This window comes from Podarcis vaucheri, assembly GCF_965113315.1.
Source record: "Podarcis vaucheri genome assembly, chromosome: 4".
NCBI lineage: Eukaryota > Metazoa > Chordata > Lepidosauria > Squamata > Lacertidae > Podarcis > Podarcis vaucheri.
Window position 1 is genome coordinate 11,947,956 of NC_138762.1, and position 14,771 is coordinate 11,962,726.

The 14,771-nt window shown below is 44.3% G+C and overlaps 1 protein-coding gene across 10 annotated transcripts in view; it reads right to left on the reverse strand.

Annotated features, from left to right (window-relative positions):
* The window catches only part of TENM4 (teneurin transmembrane protein 4), a 668,032-nt gene that overhangs the window by 72,720 nt on the left and 580,541 nt on the right, over positions 1–14,771 (reverse strand). For all 10 annotated transcript variants that reach the window (XM_082218946.1, XM_082218945.1, XM_082218951.1 and 7 more), the window contains 2 exons: positions 11,024–11,143; positions 5,186–5,447 (listed from right to left, as the gene is read on the reverse strand). In XM_082218946.1, coding sequence (XP_082075072.1) covers positions 5,186–5,447; positions 11,024–11,143 — 382 coding nt within the window. The remainder of the gene's footprint in view (positions 1–5,185; positions 5,448–11,023; positions 11,144–14,771) is intronic.

Genomic DNA, 14,771 nt, shown 5'->3' on the forward strand with positions numbered 1-14,771 from the left:
GCTGAGATGAGCCTGTTGACGACTCTTAACGACTGCAATAGGTCTACAGGAAAAGGCAAGGGGTGAGAAGGTGAAAAATGGCTTAGTCATGTATAATTCGATAAGAATCCAATGTCTTTGTTCAGACCAGGTCTCTCCATGGTTTTAAGTTTGGTAATGAGTTGCAATTCAGCAGCTTCTCTTTCCAGTCTATTTCTGAAATTCCTTTGTAGTAAAACAGAAATATTTCAGAATTTCAGAAATTGCCTTTTCCTGTAGACCTATTGCAGTCGTTAAGAGTCGTCAACAGGCTCATCTCAGCTACCTGCCAATCTCCCATTCCCACCACCCTTCTGAGTAATACCCCTCCCCACCTTCTCTGGATCTGGCAACTTCTGTTTCAGTGTATCTGAAGAAGTGTGCATGCACACGAAAGCTCATACCAAGAACTAACTTAGTTGGTCTTTAAGGTGCTACTGGAAGGAATTTTTTTATTTTGACTATGGCAGACCAACACGGCTACCTATCTGTAACTAAGAAATGAAACAATGTCTTTCCCCCCATTTTCAGCTATTGTTTTTTCATGCATTTAGATTCATGTAAACTTAAGCAATTCATTGATTAGTCCACTTAAATCTCATATATTTTATCAACGGAGATTTCTTTGATTAGGCAAATACTACCAGTTGTTGTTTTTTTTAATGTTAATTTTAAATCTGTCCCCCAAGCCACTTTAAATTGCGAAAATAAATAAATAATTAAGAAAAGGGTTGCTTTGAGCTACTAGCAAGGACCCAAAATATTTCCCCGAAGTGATAATTTATAAGCCCGGAGCTTTTTTTGCATCTCTCGACAAACTGATAAACCTGGAAGGTTAATAGTGCCGTTTCCTTGATCTCATACATATTTACTTTCCCCGAATGCAGCCTTTTCAATTTACAAAGCTTGCTGGGTATGAGCTCGAAGAAACAACAGAAATGGGAAAAGCTGGGGACTTGTCTTTTTTTATTTTTTAAACTTATTTTACAAGCTTATCTGCCAGGCATGCTGGAATCCAACGCAGCCAGTTACAAGCCGAGGAAGGGGAAGTGGCCCTTTAATGCAATCTGTCTTCGCATGGAGAGAAAGCGTTGTTTGCAACATCTTGCCCCGATGCTGTGTTATTAAATTATTGCTTCGCTCTGCTGTGGCCCATCTTCCTTGCCCGACCGCTGTGTCTCGTACCAAAGGTGGGAGAAAGCAAAGAGCAGCGAAAGGCTTTGGTGCAAAACGATGCAAGGAATTCCAAAATGGCAGCACTTTGGAACACACATGGTGCGGTCATTCCTCCTCTGGTCGCCGCTGTGGATACACAATCTTGACTGCCTGTCTTCAGGTGCCGTGGCAGACTTTGGGCTTTAACATTTCTGTGGTGCCCTATGCAGTGACAAAATTCGGTGCCCCCTTTGCCTCTGGCCTTCCATTGTTCATCATTGCTGCAGCATCCCCCTATCGGTTTGGTGCCCAGTGAAGGCAACCCCCCTAAATCTACCTCTGCCAGGCACTGATATGGGTGGCACAGTGGTCTAAAGCACTCAGCCTCTTGGGCTTGCTGATCAGATTATCTATTTGCACTTTGATGTGCTTTCGAACTGCTAGGTGGGCAGGAGCAGGGACCGAGCAATGGGAGCTCACCCCGTCACAGGGATTCGAACCGCCAACCTTCTGATTGGCAAGTCCTAGGCTCTGTGGTTTAACCCACAGTGCCACCCGCGTCCCTTCCCAAGGGATAGGCTTCTTATAAATCAGCATTCTCAACCCACAAGCCAGGTAGGTTTCACACTGGGATCTCCCTCTGTTTCTGAAAAATCTCACCCCATTGCTCCTTTCACCCAGTGGCTGCTGGGTAGGAGAGGCAATGCAAGATGCCAGATGCCAGATAATCTGGATTCCTTTTGCCTGCTTTATTCCCCCTCTCTGCATGCTGCAAAACCTTCGAGTGATAATTTCCGAGTCCCTTTCCTTCCCTCCCATCGAATTGTAAATAACATAGCTCAGGGAGTGAGGGGTTCCCCCCCCCTTCTCCCCAGCAGAGACAATTGCAGATTGTCTCCGCTGGTGACTGTTGTTAACCGGCGTTTCCCTGCCAGTCGATCAGATGCGGGCAGAAACAAATAACGGCAACGGGAGCAGCAAGCTTTAAATATCAAAAATATGCAAATGCCTATGCAAATTAGTCCGAGACCCAGAGGGGAAGTAAGCATTTGTGCAGAGAGAAGTGTGTGTGTGTATTTGTATAAGGAGGGGAAAGGCCATGCGTACTTTGCATGAGTAACACAGGAAGCTGGTTTTTTTATGAGTCAAAACCGCTGGTGCATCTAGCCCAATTCTGTCTACTCTCTGGCAGCAGCTCTCCATTTTTCAGGCAGGAATCTTTCAAAACCTTATGCAAGGATATCAGGGATTGGAAATAAGACCTTCTGAATGCAAAGCATGGACACAACTCTCCCAAATGCTAAAATCCTGCCCCTTTTTAGATGCCAAACATTTAAAAAGTTGAAGCAAACAAACAAAAATATTCCTTCCGGTAGCACCTTAGAGACCAACTAAGTTTGTTATTGGTATGAGCTTTCGTGTGCATGCACACTTCTTCAGATTAAAAAAGTTGTATCAGGTTGAACAGGGGGAAGGAATGCTATGCGAGTGGCTGTTTAACCCTCTCTTTGAAGGCATTGGTCTATTAAAGATTCTCCCCAGTTGGTTTTCTGTCGTTTAAGGAAAGGGCATTGTCCCTCTGTATCTTTTTCCCCTCTTGGGAGAAAATTGCAGCTGAGGAGGAGGATTTTGAACAGACAAATTTGGGCAAGGGGAGCGTTACCCTTGCCTGCCCCTCCTCCAAACACATTGGTTCTCAAGTCTGCCATCCGTGGCTGCTTTGCATTTAGCAGTGCCTGCCCAGAAAATAAACTACAGTGGTGCCTTGGTTTTCAAATGCATTGGTACTCAAACGGCATGGAGCCCAAACACTGCAAACCCAGAAGTAAGTATTCCAGTTTGCGAACATTTTTTCAGAAGCTGAACGTGCTCCGTTTTGAGTGTTACGCTTCTGTTTTGAGTGCCACACTTCCGTTTTGAGTGTTACGCAAAGGTCTGTCTGTTTTTAAGATTTATTTTGCGTTTTTGTGGCTTTTTTTGTTTGTTTTTGTGACTGTGTGGAACCCAGTTCAGCTACTGATGGATTCATTGTGTGACTGCAGTACATTGTTTATTGCTTTCATTTTATGGATCAATGGTCTCGTTAGATAGTAAAACTCGTGTTAAATTGCTGTTTTAAGTGGTATCTGAAGAAGTGTGCATGCACACGAAAGCTTATACCCAGAACAAACTTAGTTGGTCTCTAAGGTGCTACTGGACTTTTTTTTTTTTTTTTTACTGCATCAGACCAACATGGCTACCTATCTGAATATAGAATGCTGTTTTAGGTGTTGTTTCTAAAAGTCTAGAACGGATTAATCCATTTTGCGTTACTTTCTATGGGAAAGCACGCCTTGGTTTGGGAATGCTTTTGGTTTTGGAACAGACTTCCAGAACAGATGAAGTTTGAGAACCAAGGTGCCACTGTACATGCAACATGGTAGTTTGGCCTTTTCACAAGCAAAGGCATTTATAATTATATATAAAATCTTTATTACGGTCCAGAGACGCAACAAATTGTTACAAAGCAATGCACAATTCAGACAGCCTACCTCCAGGTTAAACAAGCATTTTGTTCAGACTTAAAGATAGGGATCATTGGTTCTTGAAACCACCGATAAAAACTTCGCCACTGCTAATGTTCTAGCGTTTGTCCGGTCTTCCAATAGGAACCTGACATAGTGAGCCTCTGATTTCCTGGGAAAGGTACCAGCAAGGGTAATATCAGTTCAGTTCTGACAGAGCGATTTATAATTAGAAAACACTTTGGCTGGCCTGTAAGCTGACTTGTAGGTGTGCTGAAATTCGTTTTAACTGGGGTTTTTTAATGTCTTAATTTTTAAAAATCTGGCATTATCGCTGCTTTAATCACAACACGATATTTTGTTAATGCTGGTTCTAACGTATGTACGCGTCCGTTTGGCTCATAGCTGTCAACTTACAGATTTGAAAATAAGGGAGCAGCAGCCTCAGAAATAAGGGATCAGCAGCCAAAATAAGGGATTTTGCTTAGATTATTCAGAAATCCAGCACTCGTGGAGCCAGGCTGCTTTTGCTGCAGCTGACTGTGTGTTGCAGGGGGTTGGAGTAGATGATCCTAAGGGTCTACCAACTCCGACCAAAGAAGAGTGGCAGACAAAACTGATGAATGACGTCGAGACGGCAAAGCTTACAGGCAGAATTAGAAACCAGGAAGAGGACCTCTTCAATAAGGAATGGGGAAAGGTTATAATTTAGTTGAAAAGCTATTGTAAAGAGTTACATACATTGGTAGGATTGACAGAACACTTGTAGTAAAAATTTGAACTATGGATGGACAAATGATTTATAAAAATAGTGTTATGAAAGGGATGCAGAGGGGGAAATCACAACATTAAGATGCTGCACTGGTTGGAGGGTATGCTAAGCAGCACGTCGAGGCTGCCATCGTCCTGGCGCGAGGAGTTCCATCGACTCTTCCCCGCCTGAGAGAGAGGGAGGGAGGGAGAGAGATTCTCACCCACACCACCTGCGAGCCTGGCATGAGGTGGTTGCGGAACCGCAGCAGCTGATGAAGCGCCGTCCTTCTGCGTCCCTCCCCATCCCCTCCTCTTCCTCCTCCCTCAGGCCGCCTCCTCAGCCGCCGCTGCCGCCTCTGGCTTCCCATGGCAGCACAGTGGAAGTCTCCCAAGAGAGGGGCTGCCTGCCCGCCCGCTGCCACCTGTCACCTCAAGACGTGCCCCTGAGGGGGAAAAGGGAGAGCGGAGATGCGGCAGCTCGTGTGCGTGCTCTCTCAACGCGGAGGACCCCGAGCCTGCTTCCCTCCCTAGCCGGGCGAGCATGAAACCTGGGAAATTTAAGGGACATCATCAATAAGGGACAGCAGCGCTGGGATAAGGGAGTTTCCCGCCAAATAAGGGACGGTTGACAGCTATGGTTTGGCTTGCTTGTTTTTCCCACGTTGAGCTGGGCTCTGAGACCACAACCTCCCTGCTCAGTACAGACAAGCTGGACCTGCGATCAGAAATGCCCTTTCTCCCCCTTGTGGTCCTACCTGTATCTCCGGGACGATGGGACCTCTCTCTGAGCAGGAGCTGGCGAACGCCGTCAGAGGGGAAGGCGAGACCACAGGGTTGGGCCGGGCGAAGTTGCTCAGGTCGCAGCTGGGGATGTCGTTCTCTTCGTGCCTCATGACGATGGTCTCCATGACAAAGAAGCGGTCCCACGGCAGCCAGAGGGTGTGCTCCTGGGTGATGAAAGGCGCCCGCTCAAAGTGCAAGATGATGGAGATGCCGCCATTGGTCACCAGGTCAAAGCTGTCAATGTAAACACAAGAACCAGGCGTTGGAAACCTGTGCAGCTCAACCCTTCACTGAGCTTCTCAGTTCCCGGGTCACACTGGAAAGTGACCACCGGACGGAACCTGAGAACCAGTCTAATTTAAGCAGTGTACACAAGAAGCATTTTGTTATAGAATCAATGGAAACTACAGTGGTGCCTCGCAAGACGAAAATAATTCGTTCCGCGAGTCTTTTTGTCTTGCAATGTTTTTCGTCTTGCGAAGCACGGTCCGTCGCAACTGCGCCTCTTCAAGCGGCTTTAAGAAAAAAGCGCAAGACGTTTTCGTCTTGCGAAGCAAGCCTATAGGGAAATTCGTCTAGCGAAGCAACGCAAAACCGAAAAACCCTTTCATCTAGCGAGTTTTTCGTCTTGCGAGGCATTCGTCTTGCGGGGCACCACCGTACCATACTTTTCAGTGTATAAGACTAGGGTTTTTCTCTCTAAAAATTATGCTTAAAAGTGGGGGTAGTCTTATACATGGATAGTGCATAGTGAGGACAGTTGGCCTTGGTGAAGATTTGACATTTTTATCCCCCAAAAAGTTTGTGGTTTGAGTTTCTACTGAAATGAGGCTGCATTTTAATGTTGTATTTTAATCTTGTTTTTAAGTTGTATTTGAATCAATTGTTTTTATACCTGGTGTTAGCCGCCCTGAGCCTGGTCTTGACTGGGGAGGACAGGGTATAAATTATTTATTTATTTATTTATTTATTTATTTATTTATTATTATTATTATTATTATTATTATTATTATTATTATTATTATTATTTGCTACTGCTGTCAGTGGGCATTGTGCATATTATTGGTTGCTGCATCAATGGGTGGTGTTGATTGGCTGCTGTTGAGGCAATTGGGCGGGCAATTGGGAGCTTCTGCCGGCGATGGGACAGACAAGAGGTGGAATTTGCGGTGCATGAGCAGTTTTCAGCAATCCCCAAAAATTCAACAACTCTGGGCAGTCTTCTGCAAAAAAGTGCCATCTCCCCCCATTTTCTTAAATTTGAGCCCCTCAAAATAGGGGGCGTCTTATACATGGAAAAATATGGTAGTTGTTATTTTTTGATCTGCACACAATCCAGATCTATGGTGTTATGTACTGAAGTTCTCACCCTGGGCCAGCAGGGGGATACTATAGATAGTTTTCACTCAAATAGGGGATTGAAAGTGACGTTCAGTGATTGGCTAGTTACAGAAAGTGGTTACTGTTGCCTTCTAGTAGAGCTCTATACAAGCAGGCTGGCTGAATCCTTCAGTTTAGTTCTGTTCTGGCCTGTGAATAAACAAGAGCTGTTTTGAAGAATCGCTGTGTCGTCTGATATGTTCACCCACAACTTAACATATGGAGTATTCTTTGCCCCTGAAAAGCACTTCCCGAGAAACTGGTTTCGTTCCGAAAAGAAACACTCATTGCAGATTGATTCTGCGTTCCCCCACAGTGTGTCATCTTGACAACGAATGAAAGCAGACATAGGGGGTCCCAACAATGTATTCACACCTGCCCAGTGGTGCTGCGGGTGGGCATACACCTAGGCTGAAACCACCAAGATTGCTGGACGATATAAAGAAGACGCTATGGGGGGAAAAATGAGATTTTCAGAGGTGAATATTCTCTTGAACTTTGTATGGAAATTGACAACAGGACAGCGAAAATAGATTCCATCTGCCCTAATGGTGGCTGAGAGACTGATGCTGATGAACTGGAAGAACAGAGATAATGATTCTCCTTAATCAATGGCTTGACAACACAGCAACATTGGCAACTTATGAATGGACAGCTTATTGACACAAAATTTCTTTGGATGAATACAATGATACCTGGAATGAGCTTACGAAGAATATATTAGGTTATTGGCAATTATATGTGTTTTAGGATAATAAGAATATACATATGTACCTGTTTATTTAACTTACATGCAGAATTCATCATGGGAAAGGCTGGGCTGGATGAATCCCAAGCCGGAATTAAGATTGCCAGAAGAAATATCAACAACCTCAGATAAGCAGAGGACACAACCTTGATGGCAGAAAGTGAGGAGGAATTAAAGAACCTTTTAATGAGGGTGAAAGAGGAGAGGGCAAAATATGGCCTGAAGCTCAACATCAAAAAAACTAAGATCATGGCCACTGGTCCCATCACCTCCTGGCAAACAGAAGGGGAAGAAATGGAGGCAGTGAGAGATGTTACTTGCTTGGGTTCCATGATTACTGAAGATGGTGACAGCAGTCACAAAATTAAGAGATGCCTGCTTCTTGGGAGAAGCGATCACAAACCTAGACAGCATCTTAAAAAAGTAGAGACATCACCTTGCCGACAAAGGTCTGTATAGTTCAAGCTATGGTTTTCCAAGTAGTGATGTATGGAAGTGAGAGCTGGATCATCAAGAAGGCTGATCGCTGAAGAATTGATGCTTTTGAATTATGGTGCTGGAGGAGACTCTTGAGAGTCCCATGGACTGCAAGAAGATCCAACCTCTCCATTCTGAAGGAAATCAGCCCTGAGTGCTCCCTGGAAGGACAGATTGTGAAGCTGAGGTTCCAATACTTTGGCCACCTCATGAGAAGAGAAGACTTCCTGGAAAAGACCCTGATGTTGGGAAAGATGGAGGGCACAAGGAGAAGGGGACGACAGAGGACGAGATGGTTGGATAGTGTTCTCAAAGCTACCAGCATGACTTTGACCAAACTGCGGGAGGCAGTGGAAGACAGGAGTGCCTGCCGTTCTCTGGTCCATGGGGTCACGAAGAGCCGGACATGACTAAAGAACAACATATTAATATGGTTATGTAAAACCATTTACCCTCTTTTTTCCAATCTCACTCACTTTTTTATATCTTTTCTCACTTGGTCTTTTTATAAATGAAATTATTCTAATAAAATATCAGTAAAAATAAAGATTGCAACCCCCACTTCTTTCTTTATGCACCTGGGGCAAGTGCAGGATAACCCATGAAGAGGATAATAAAATAACTACACCCATCCTCCGTTGACGGCAGTCTAGAATGCAAATAGTATAGTAAGGATAGGCCTAAACAGTTCCACATTGGGAGAAACCCACAATTTTGTGCTTTGAATGGGTTAGTGTGTACAGCCCTGGAATCATCCCAAATGTGTGCTTTAGAGAGGACAGATTTTTTTTCTTGCCATGAAGTGATAATAAAATGCTTCCATTTTTAAAAACCTCTTTATTTATATATATAAATGAAGTGAGATGTTTATTCTGCAATTCAAATAGAGACATCAAAAACTCTGGCTGTTCGCTTTTAAAAGCCTCCATTTGTTGCTTGCCAGAGAAATGAAGAGCATTTAAGTCTTGATGAGGGCATTTTTAACAGCTAGTTAGCATTTGGCAAAGCCTAGAAAGCAGCCTGGGGCTGAGTATGAAATGGGGGGGGGGAGAGAGACTACAAAAAGGACTGGGGTTGTTTTCCTTTTAAATACTAAAAATAAAAAGGAGTTCAACAAGCGGCTGGAAAAAGAAGGGTTGTTTATAAATGAAAACATCTCTTCTTTGCCTCACTGGCGAGGGGAGTTTCTAGGAACAGTGAACTCTAATGAGCTTTAGAACTGTGCTTCCTTTTGGCACAACCGTGAAACTGGGGAAAAAAGGGAAGGAATCGATCTCAAGCAGGCGAGGAAAACACAGAGGCGACATTGTTGTTGCGGGAGATGCAGCTACTCATCAGCTCCTGCCTTCGCCTTGAAGTTACCTTGATGAGGCCAAGAAGCGATGAAGGAAAGAGAAAGAGAGATAAGACCCAAGCCGGCGGAATCAAAACGAAAACCGGCAGCAAAACTCGCCTCCTATCAAGAAGCATCAAAGCGGTCTCTCTGACAAGGGCCGCCGATGATGCCCTGGCCTTTACGAAAGCGCTTTCAGAAGCGTGTGGTCTGCAGTCCTACCTAGTCAATGGCTCAAAGCGAGAATTTTGTTGTTGAAAAAAGAAGAGCGGGTTTTACAGCTTGGCCCTGCAAACTTTTCCACTGAGGTGGAAATGCACACAGCCTTTGCTCTCCCCAGTGCCCTTGGAATGCCCCGCTCCTATATTCTCCTGGCATGGCTACGACTCAGCCACAGCACCGGAAAACAGCCGCAGCTCCACTGAGGTTTCCAATGTTTCAATGCAACATGCACCTGAGATGCTTAAAGGACGCTGGTTCCCTGTAGCTTCACTTCTCGCAGAAGGCCCTCGGCACTGGACCTCAGTGTCCGGGTAGAACGATGGGGGTGGAGACGCTCCTTCAGGTCTACTGAGCCAAGGCCGTTTAGGGCTTTCAAGGTCAGCACCAACACTTTGAATTATGCCCGGAAATGTACTGAGAGCCAATGCAGGTATTTCAGGACCAGTGTCATATGGTCTTACAGCCGCTTCCAGTCACCAGTCTAGCAGCCGCTTTCTGGATTAGTTGTAGTTTCCAGGTCACCTTCAAAGGTAGTATCGGGAGTAGCAGCTTTCCTTAGAAGTTGGAAGGTTCTAACTTCCCCACCTAATTCACAGCCTGCTTATTTATTACTGCCAGTCCACACCCAGCAAGGAACGAAAGGAATCTGCAAGCACCCTATGAAACAGACAAGCTGAGTGGCTGGGGAAAACCAGCCAGATGGGCAGGGTATTAATAATAATAATAATAATAATAATAATAATAATAATAATAATTCACCCCACTCTGGAAGAATGGCAAACGCAATTAATAGACTACATGGAAATGGTGGAAATGACTGGCAGAATCTGAGACCAGGGAGAAGAGTTGGTGGAAGAAGATTGGAGGAAATTAAAAACTTATTTACAGAAACACTGCAAAATTTTTGAATGCTGATGATGTTGAAATGAACTGAAGGGGTTCTAGCAACAAGGTAAAATGTAAGATGGGATTGATAATAGATAAACTAATTGGATATGAATTTGCTGAACCAATTTTTTAAAAAAGGGATACAAAAAAGGGAGGCGTGAGGAAGTCAGGAAAATAAGTTAACTAAAGATGAGAAATTAAAAAAGAGGGAGTTTTGTTTTTCTTTTTTCTATGTGTTTCTTTTTCTTTTTTTCTTTTTTCTTTTCTTTTGTTGTGTTTAATGTTTGTATTTTTGTATTTTGTAACTTTGTATTTTTCTCTTTTTGTATTTTCTGAATTTCCTTACTGATAAAACTTAATAAAATATATAATAATAATAATAATAATAATAATAATAATAATAATAATAATAATGGATTTGGATTTGATATCCCGCCTTTCACTCCCCTTCAGGAGTCTCAAAGCGGCTAACATTCTCCTTTCCCTTCCTCCCCCACAACAAACACTCTGTGAGGTGAGTGGGGCTGAGAGACTTCAGAGAAGTGTGACTGGCCCAAGGTCACCCAGCAGCTGCATGTGGAGGAGCGGAGACACGAACCCGGTTCCCCAGATTACGTGACTACTGCTCTTAACCACTACACCACACATAATACTGCTCTTAACCACTACACACACACATAATAATTAACAGCCAAGCCTCTGCTTTGAAGCCAGCCTTGCTTTTCACACAACGAAAAGGCAGAAAGGGACCCACATACGTACCTGCCATCCTGCCTGCTGATAGTGTAGCCGAAAAGAGGGTTGTTGACAAAGCTGATATTCACGCCGACTAGTGGGGTCCCATCCGATGTCATCACCTGCCCACGAATCACACAAGGGTGGCTGCAGGGAGAAGAGAAAGCGCCACAAGCTTAATTTTTAATCCTGTCCTCTGCTGTATGTTGAAGGAAAACCATACGAAAACGATGTACCGTTGGTACCTAACTCCTACTAAATTAGCAAAAATGTATAGAAGAGCTACAAATATTTGTTGGAAGTGTAAAGAAAAAGGAGGCACATTCTGCCACATGTGGTGGGCGTGCAAGATAACAAAAGCATATTGGGAAATGATTCATAATGAGTTGAAAAAAATGTTTAAAGTAACTTTTGTGAAAAAAAATCCAGAAGCCTTTTTATTAGATATTTTAGGTCCAGAAATAACGAAGGAGCAGAAAAGACTGTTTATGTACACAACGACAGCTGCGAGGATACTTCTAGCCCAGAGATGGAAGGAAGACAACGTCCCTACCAGAGAACAAATGGTTAATAATGATGAACTATGAGAACTATGCAGAAATGGCAAAAATGACTGGGAAGATCAGACAATAAATTTAATAAAAAATGGGAAAAATTTATAACTTATTTAGAAGAACACTGTAAATGATAAAAAACACTGACAGGATTTTAACCACACTATGGTAACAATTGACTATTAAGGAAAAATGGAAAACATTGTATGATGCAGTTGAAAAAGAATAACTATGGGACCCATGGAGGCGTGGAGGAAAGTCTGGGATTCAGAGAATCCTATTTGTATATGATCTATATACGAATGCAAATGTTCAGTGTAGAGCCGGATAAAAATATTTTTAAACATTTTTTTTCTTAATCCTGCCCTTCCAGTGGCTGCCCCTGGAGGCTTTCAACAATTTGAAATTCCGTGGTACAATAAAAAAATAGACATGTATTAAAACTGCAAAGAACTTGACAATAAAAAAATATTATGTGTGTGTAATACGGTACATTTGGAAATAGAACTTACACCAAACCTTCGAAGTCTTACGAATTTGCACTAAATCTTCAGTACAAAGCCCCAGTTTATGCAGTCGGCTCTGTGCTTTTGCTACTGCAACCTCCGTTTGCGTACGGGTGTGTGGCGAAGGATGCATCTTATGAATCCTCCCGAGACAGACAGATGCTAACAAGTGATGCATGGAAGATACCAAACAATTGCTGGCAGATTTCCAGGGATCTCTGCATATTCACTGGAAGCAAAGCTTGCCCTGTAAGGCGCAAGGCCCTTTGCACCCTTAAGACGCAGAACTGAAAGCTGCTGAGGTGTTGCCTAGCCCTAGCTCTGGTGCCGTTTCTGGGAGAGCAATGGGGTACTACTTCCTGCCACGTGATGGTGGCTGTGCCCACTGTTGGAGGCTGTGCACCTCTGTATGAAAGGTGCTGGGAATTGCAGATGTGGAGAGCGTTGTGGCACTCAGATCCTGCTCACCTGCTTCCTGTTATGGCCATATGGTTGGCCACTGTGACAATAGGATGTTTGGTTACATGAGCTTTTAGCTTAATCCAGAAGAGCTCTTCCAGCTAGGGAGAAATACTCAAATTTTCTCTGAACTGTAATAATAATAATAATAATAATAATAATAAATTATTTGTCCCCAGCCACTCTGGGCAGCTTCCAACAAAGATTAAAAATACATTAAAATGTCACACATTAAAAACCTGAACAGATGCTTTCAGATGTCTTCTAAATATCAGGTAGTTGTTTATCTCTTTGACATCTGGTGGGAGGGCGTTCCACAGGGTGGGTGCCACCACCGAGAAGGCCCTCTGCCTGGTTCCCTGTAGCTTTGCTTCTCGCAATGAGGAAACCGCCAGAAGGCTCTCAGAGCCGGACCTCAGTGTCCGGGCTGAATGATGGGAGTGGAGACACTCCTTCAGGTCTACTGGGCTGAGGCCATTTAGGGCTTTAAAGGTCAGCACCAACACTTTGAATTGTGCTCGGAAACGTACTGGGAGCCAATGTAGGTCTTTCAGGACCAGTGTTATGTGGTCTTGGTTGCTGCTCCCAGTCACCAGTCTAGCTGCCGCATTCTGGATTAGTTGTAGTTTCCGGGTCACCTTCAAAAGTACCCCCACGTAGAGCACATTGCAGTAGTCCAAGCGGGAGTTAACTAGAGCATGCACCACTCTGGCAAGACAGTCTGCGGGCAGGTAGGGTCTCATCCTGCATACCAAATGGAGCTTGTAGACAGCTGCCCTGGACACAGAATTGACCTGCGCCTCCATGGACAGCTGTGAGTCCAAAATGACTCCCAGGCTGTGCACCTAGTCCTTCAGGGGCACAGTTACCCCATGCAGGACCAGGGAGTACCCCACACCAGTCCACCCCCTGTCCCCCAAGAACAGTACTTCTGTCGTGTCAGGATTCAACCTCAATCCCTGGAAGGGGCAGCAGGAGCAGGGGATAGTGCTTCCTTCTCCGATTGGCTTGTTGAGCCGAGGGCTTCTTGATGTGAGAAGGGATGATCTCCGAGAAATGTGGTAACCATGTTTCTTCAGTCTCAACTGGGCATTACTCTATTTTTCCCCACTTGCTCCCTAGTCTCTGCATTTAGAACTGCTTTGATTTCCCCATTGCAGATCTGTTAGCAGCTGATTAAAGCTTGATCTCTACTACTGGTTATTCCTAGAACATCTAATCTCGCTCAGACCAGTTCTCCTCCTCTGAAGAAAAGCCTCTCTCTGATCTTGTTCTCTCCCCATCTGAGTTGCAGCCTAGAGGATGGCAGCCTTGCCGTTGGCTTTTCATCTCATCTGCCTCTTTTATCTCAGGCCCCATCTGCGCACAACACGTTTTAAGGGACGACAGATCACTTTAAACCATTGTTGCTTCCCCCAGAGAATTCTGGGAACTGTAGTTTGTTAGAGAGTTCTCTGCTCTCCTCTAGTAAGAGGCATCGATTGTTAAAACACTCTGGGAATTGTAGATGTGGGAGGGGAATAGGGTTCTCAACAACTCTCAGCATCCCTATTGACCTACAGTTTCCAGAATTATTTGGGGAGAAGCCATGACTGTTTATAAAGTGGTCTGATACCCCTTGTGTGGTTGCAGAAGGGGCCTCAGATTCAACCACATATTTATCCTCCTTCTACCGCAAGCCAGCTATTTTGCATCATCTGCATGTCTTAAGTTTGTTTGCTGTTCAAGTAACTAATACAGTGGAAGATTGATTTACATGACTGGATGTGAGTTTAGCTGGAGGGATACACACTCAGCCTAATAATAATATGTGTTGAAGTCAGAATAAAACCATAACTTGAGGCACTTTCGGAGACACACTGGCTTATGGAGCTGGTGTGAGAAATAAGGTAAGAGGCTGCTGAGTTTGGGGTATTTCCACACAAAGACATATATGAAGGCTCTGAGGTTTTTGAACCTCTGGGAAGACTATTCCCAGCTGAGGCTTGGCTGGTGGCAGAACCTTGAGGTGATAGTGAGAGTAGCACTGTTCCAGTCCCAAGGTGGAGGAACACATTATAAACTCCCTGCACCAGCACAGAATCGCAGATTTGTAGAGCTGGAAGGGACTCCGTGGGTTGTCTAGTCCAGGGATCAGCAAACTTTTTCAGCAGGGGGACGGTCCACTGTCCCTCAGACCTTGTGGGGGGCCAGACTATGTTTTTTTGGGGAAATGGAACAAATTCCTATGCCCCACAAATAACCCAGAAATGCATT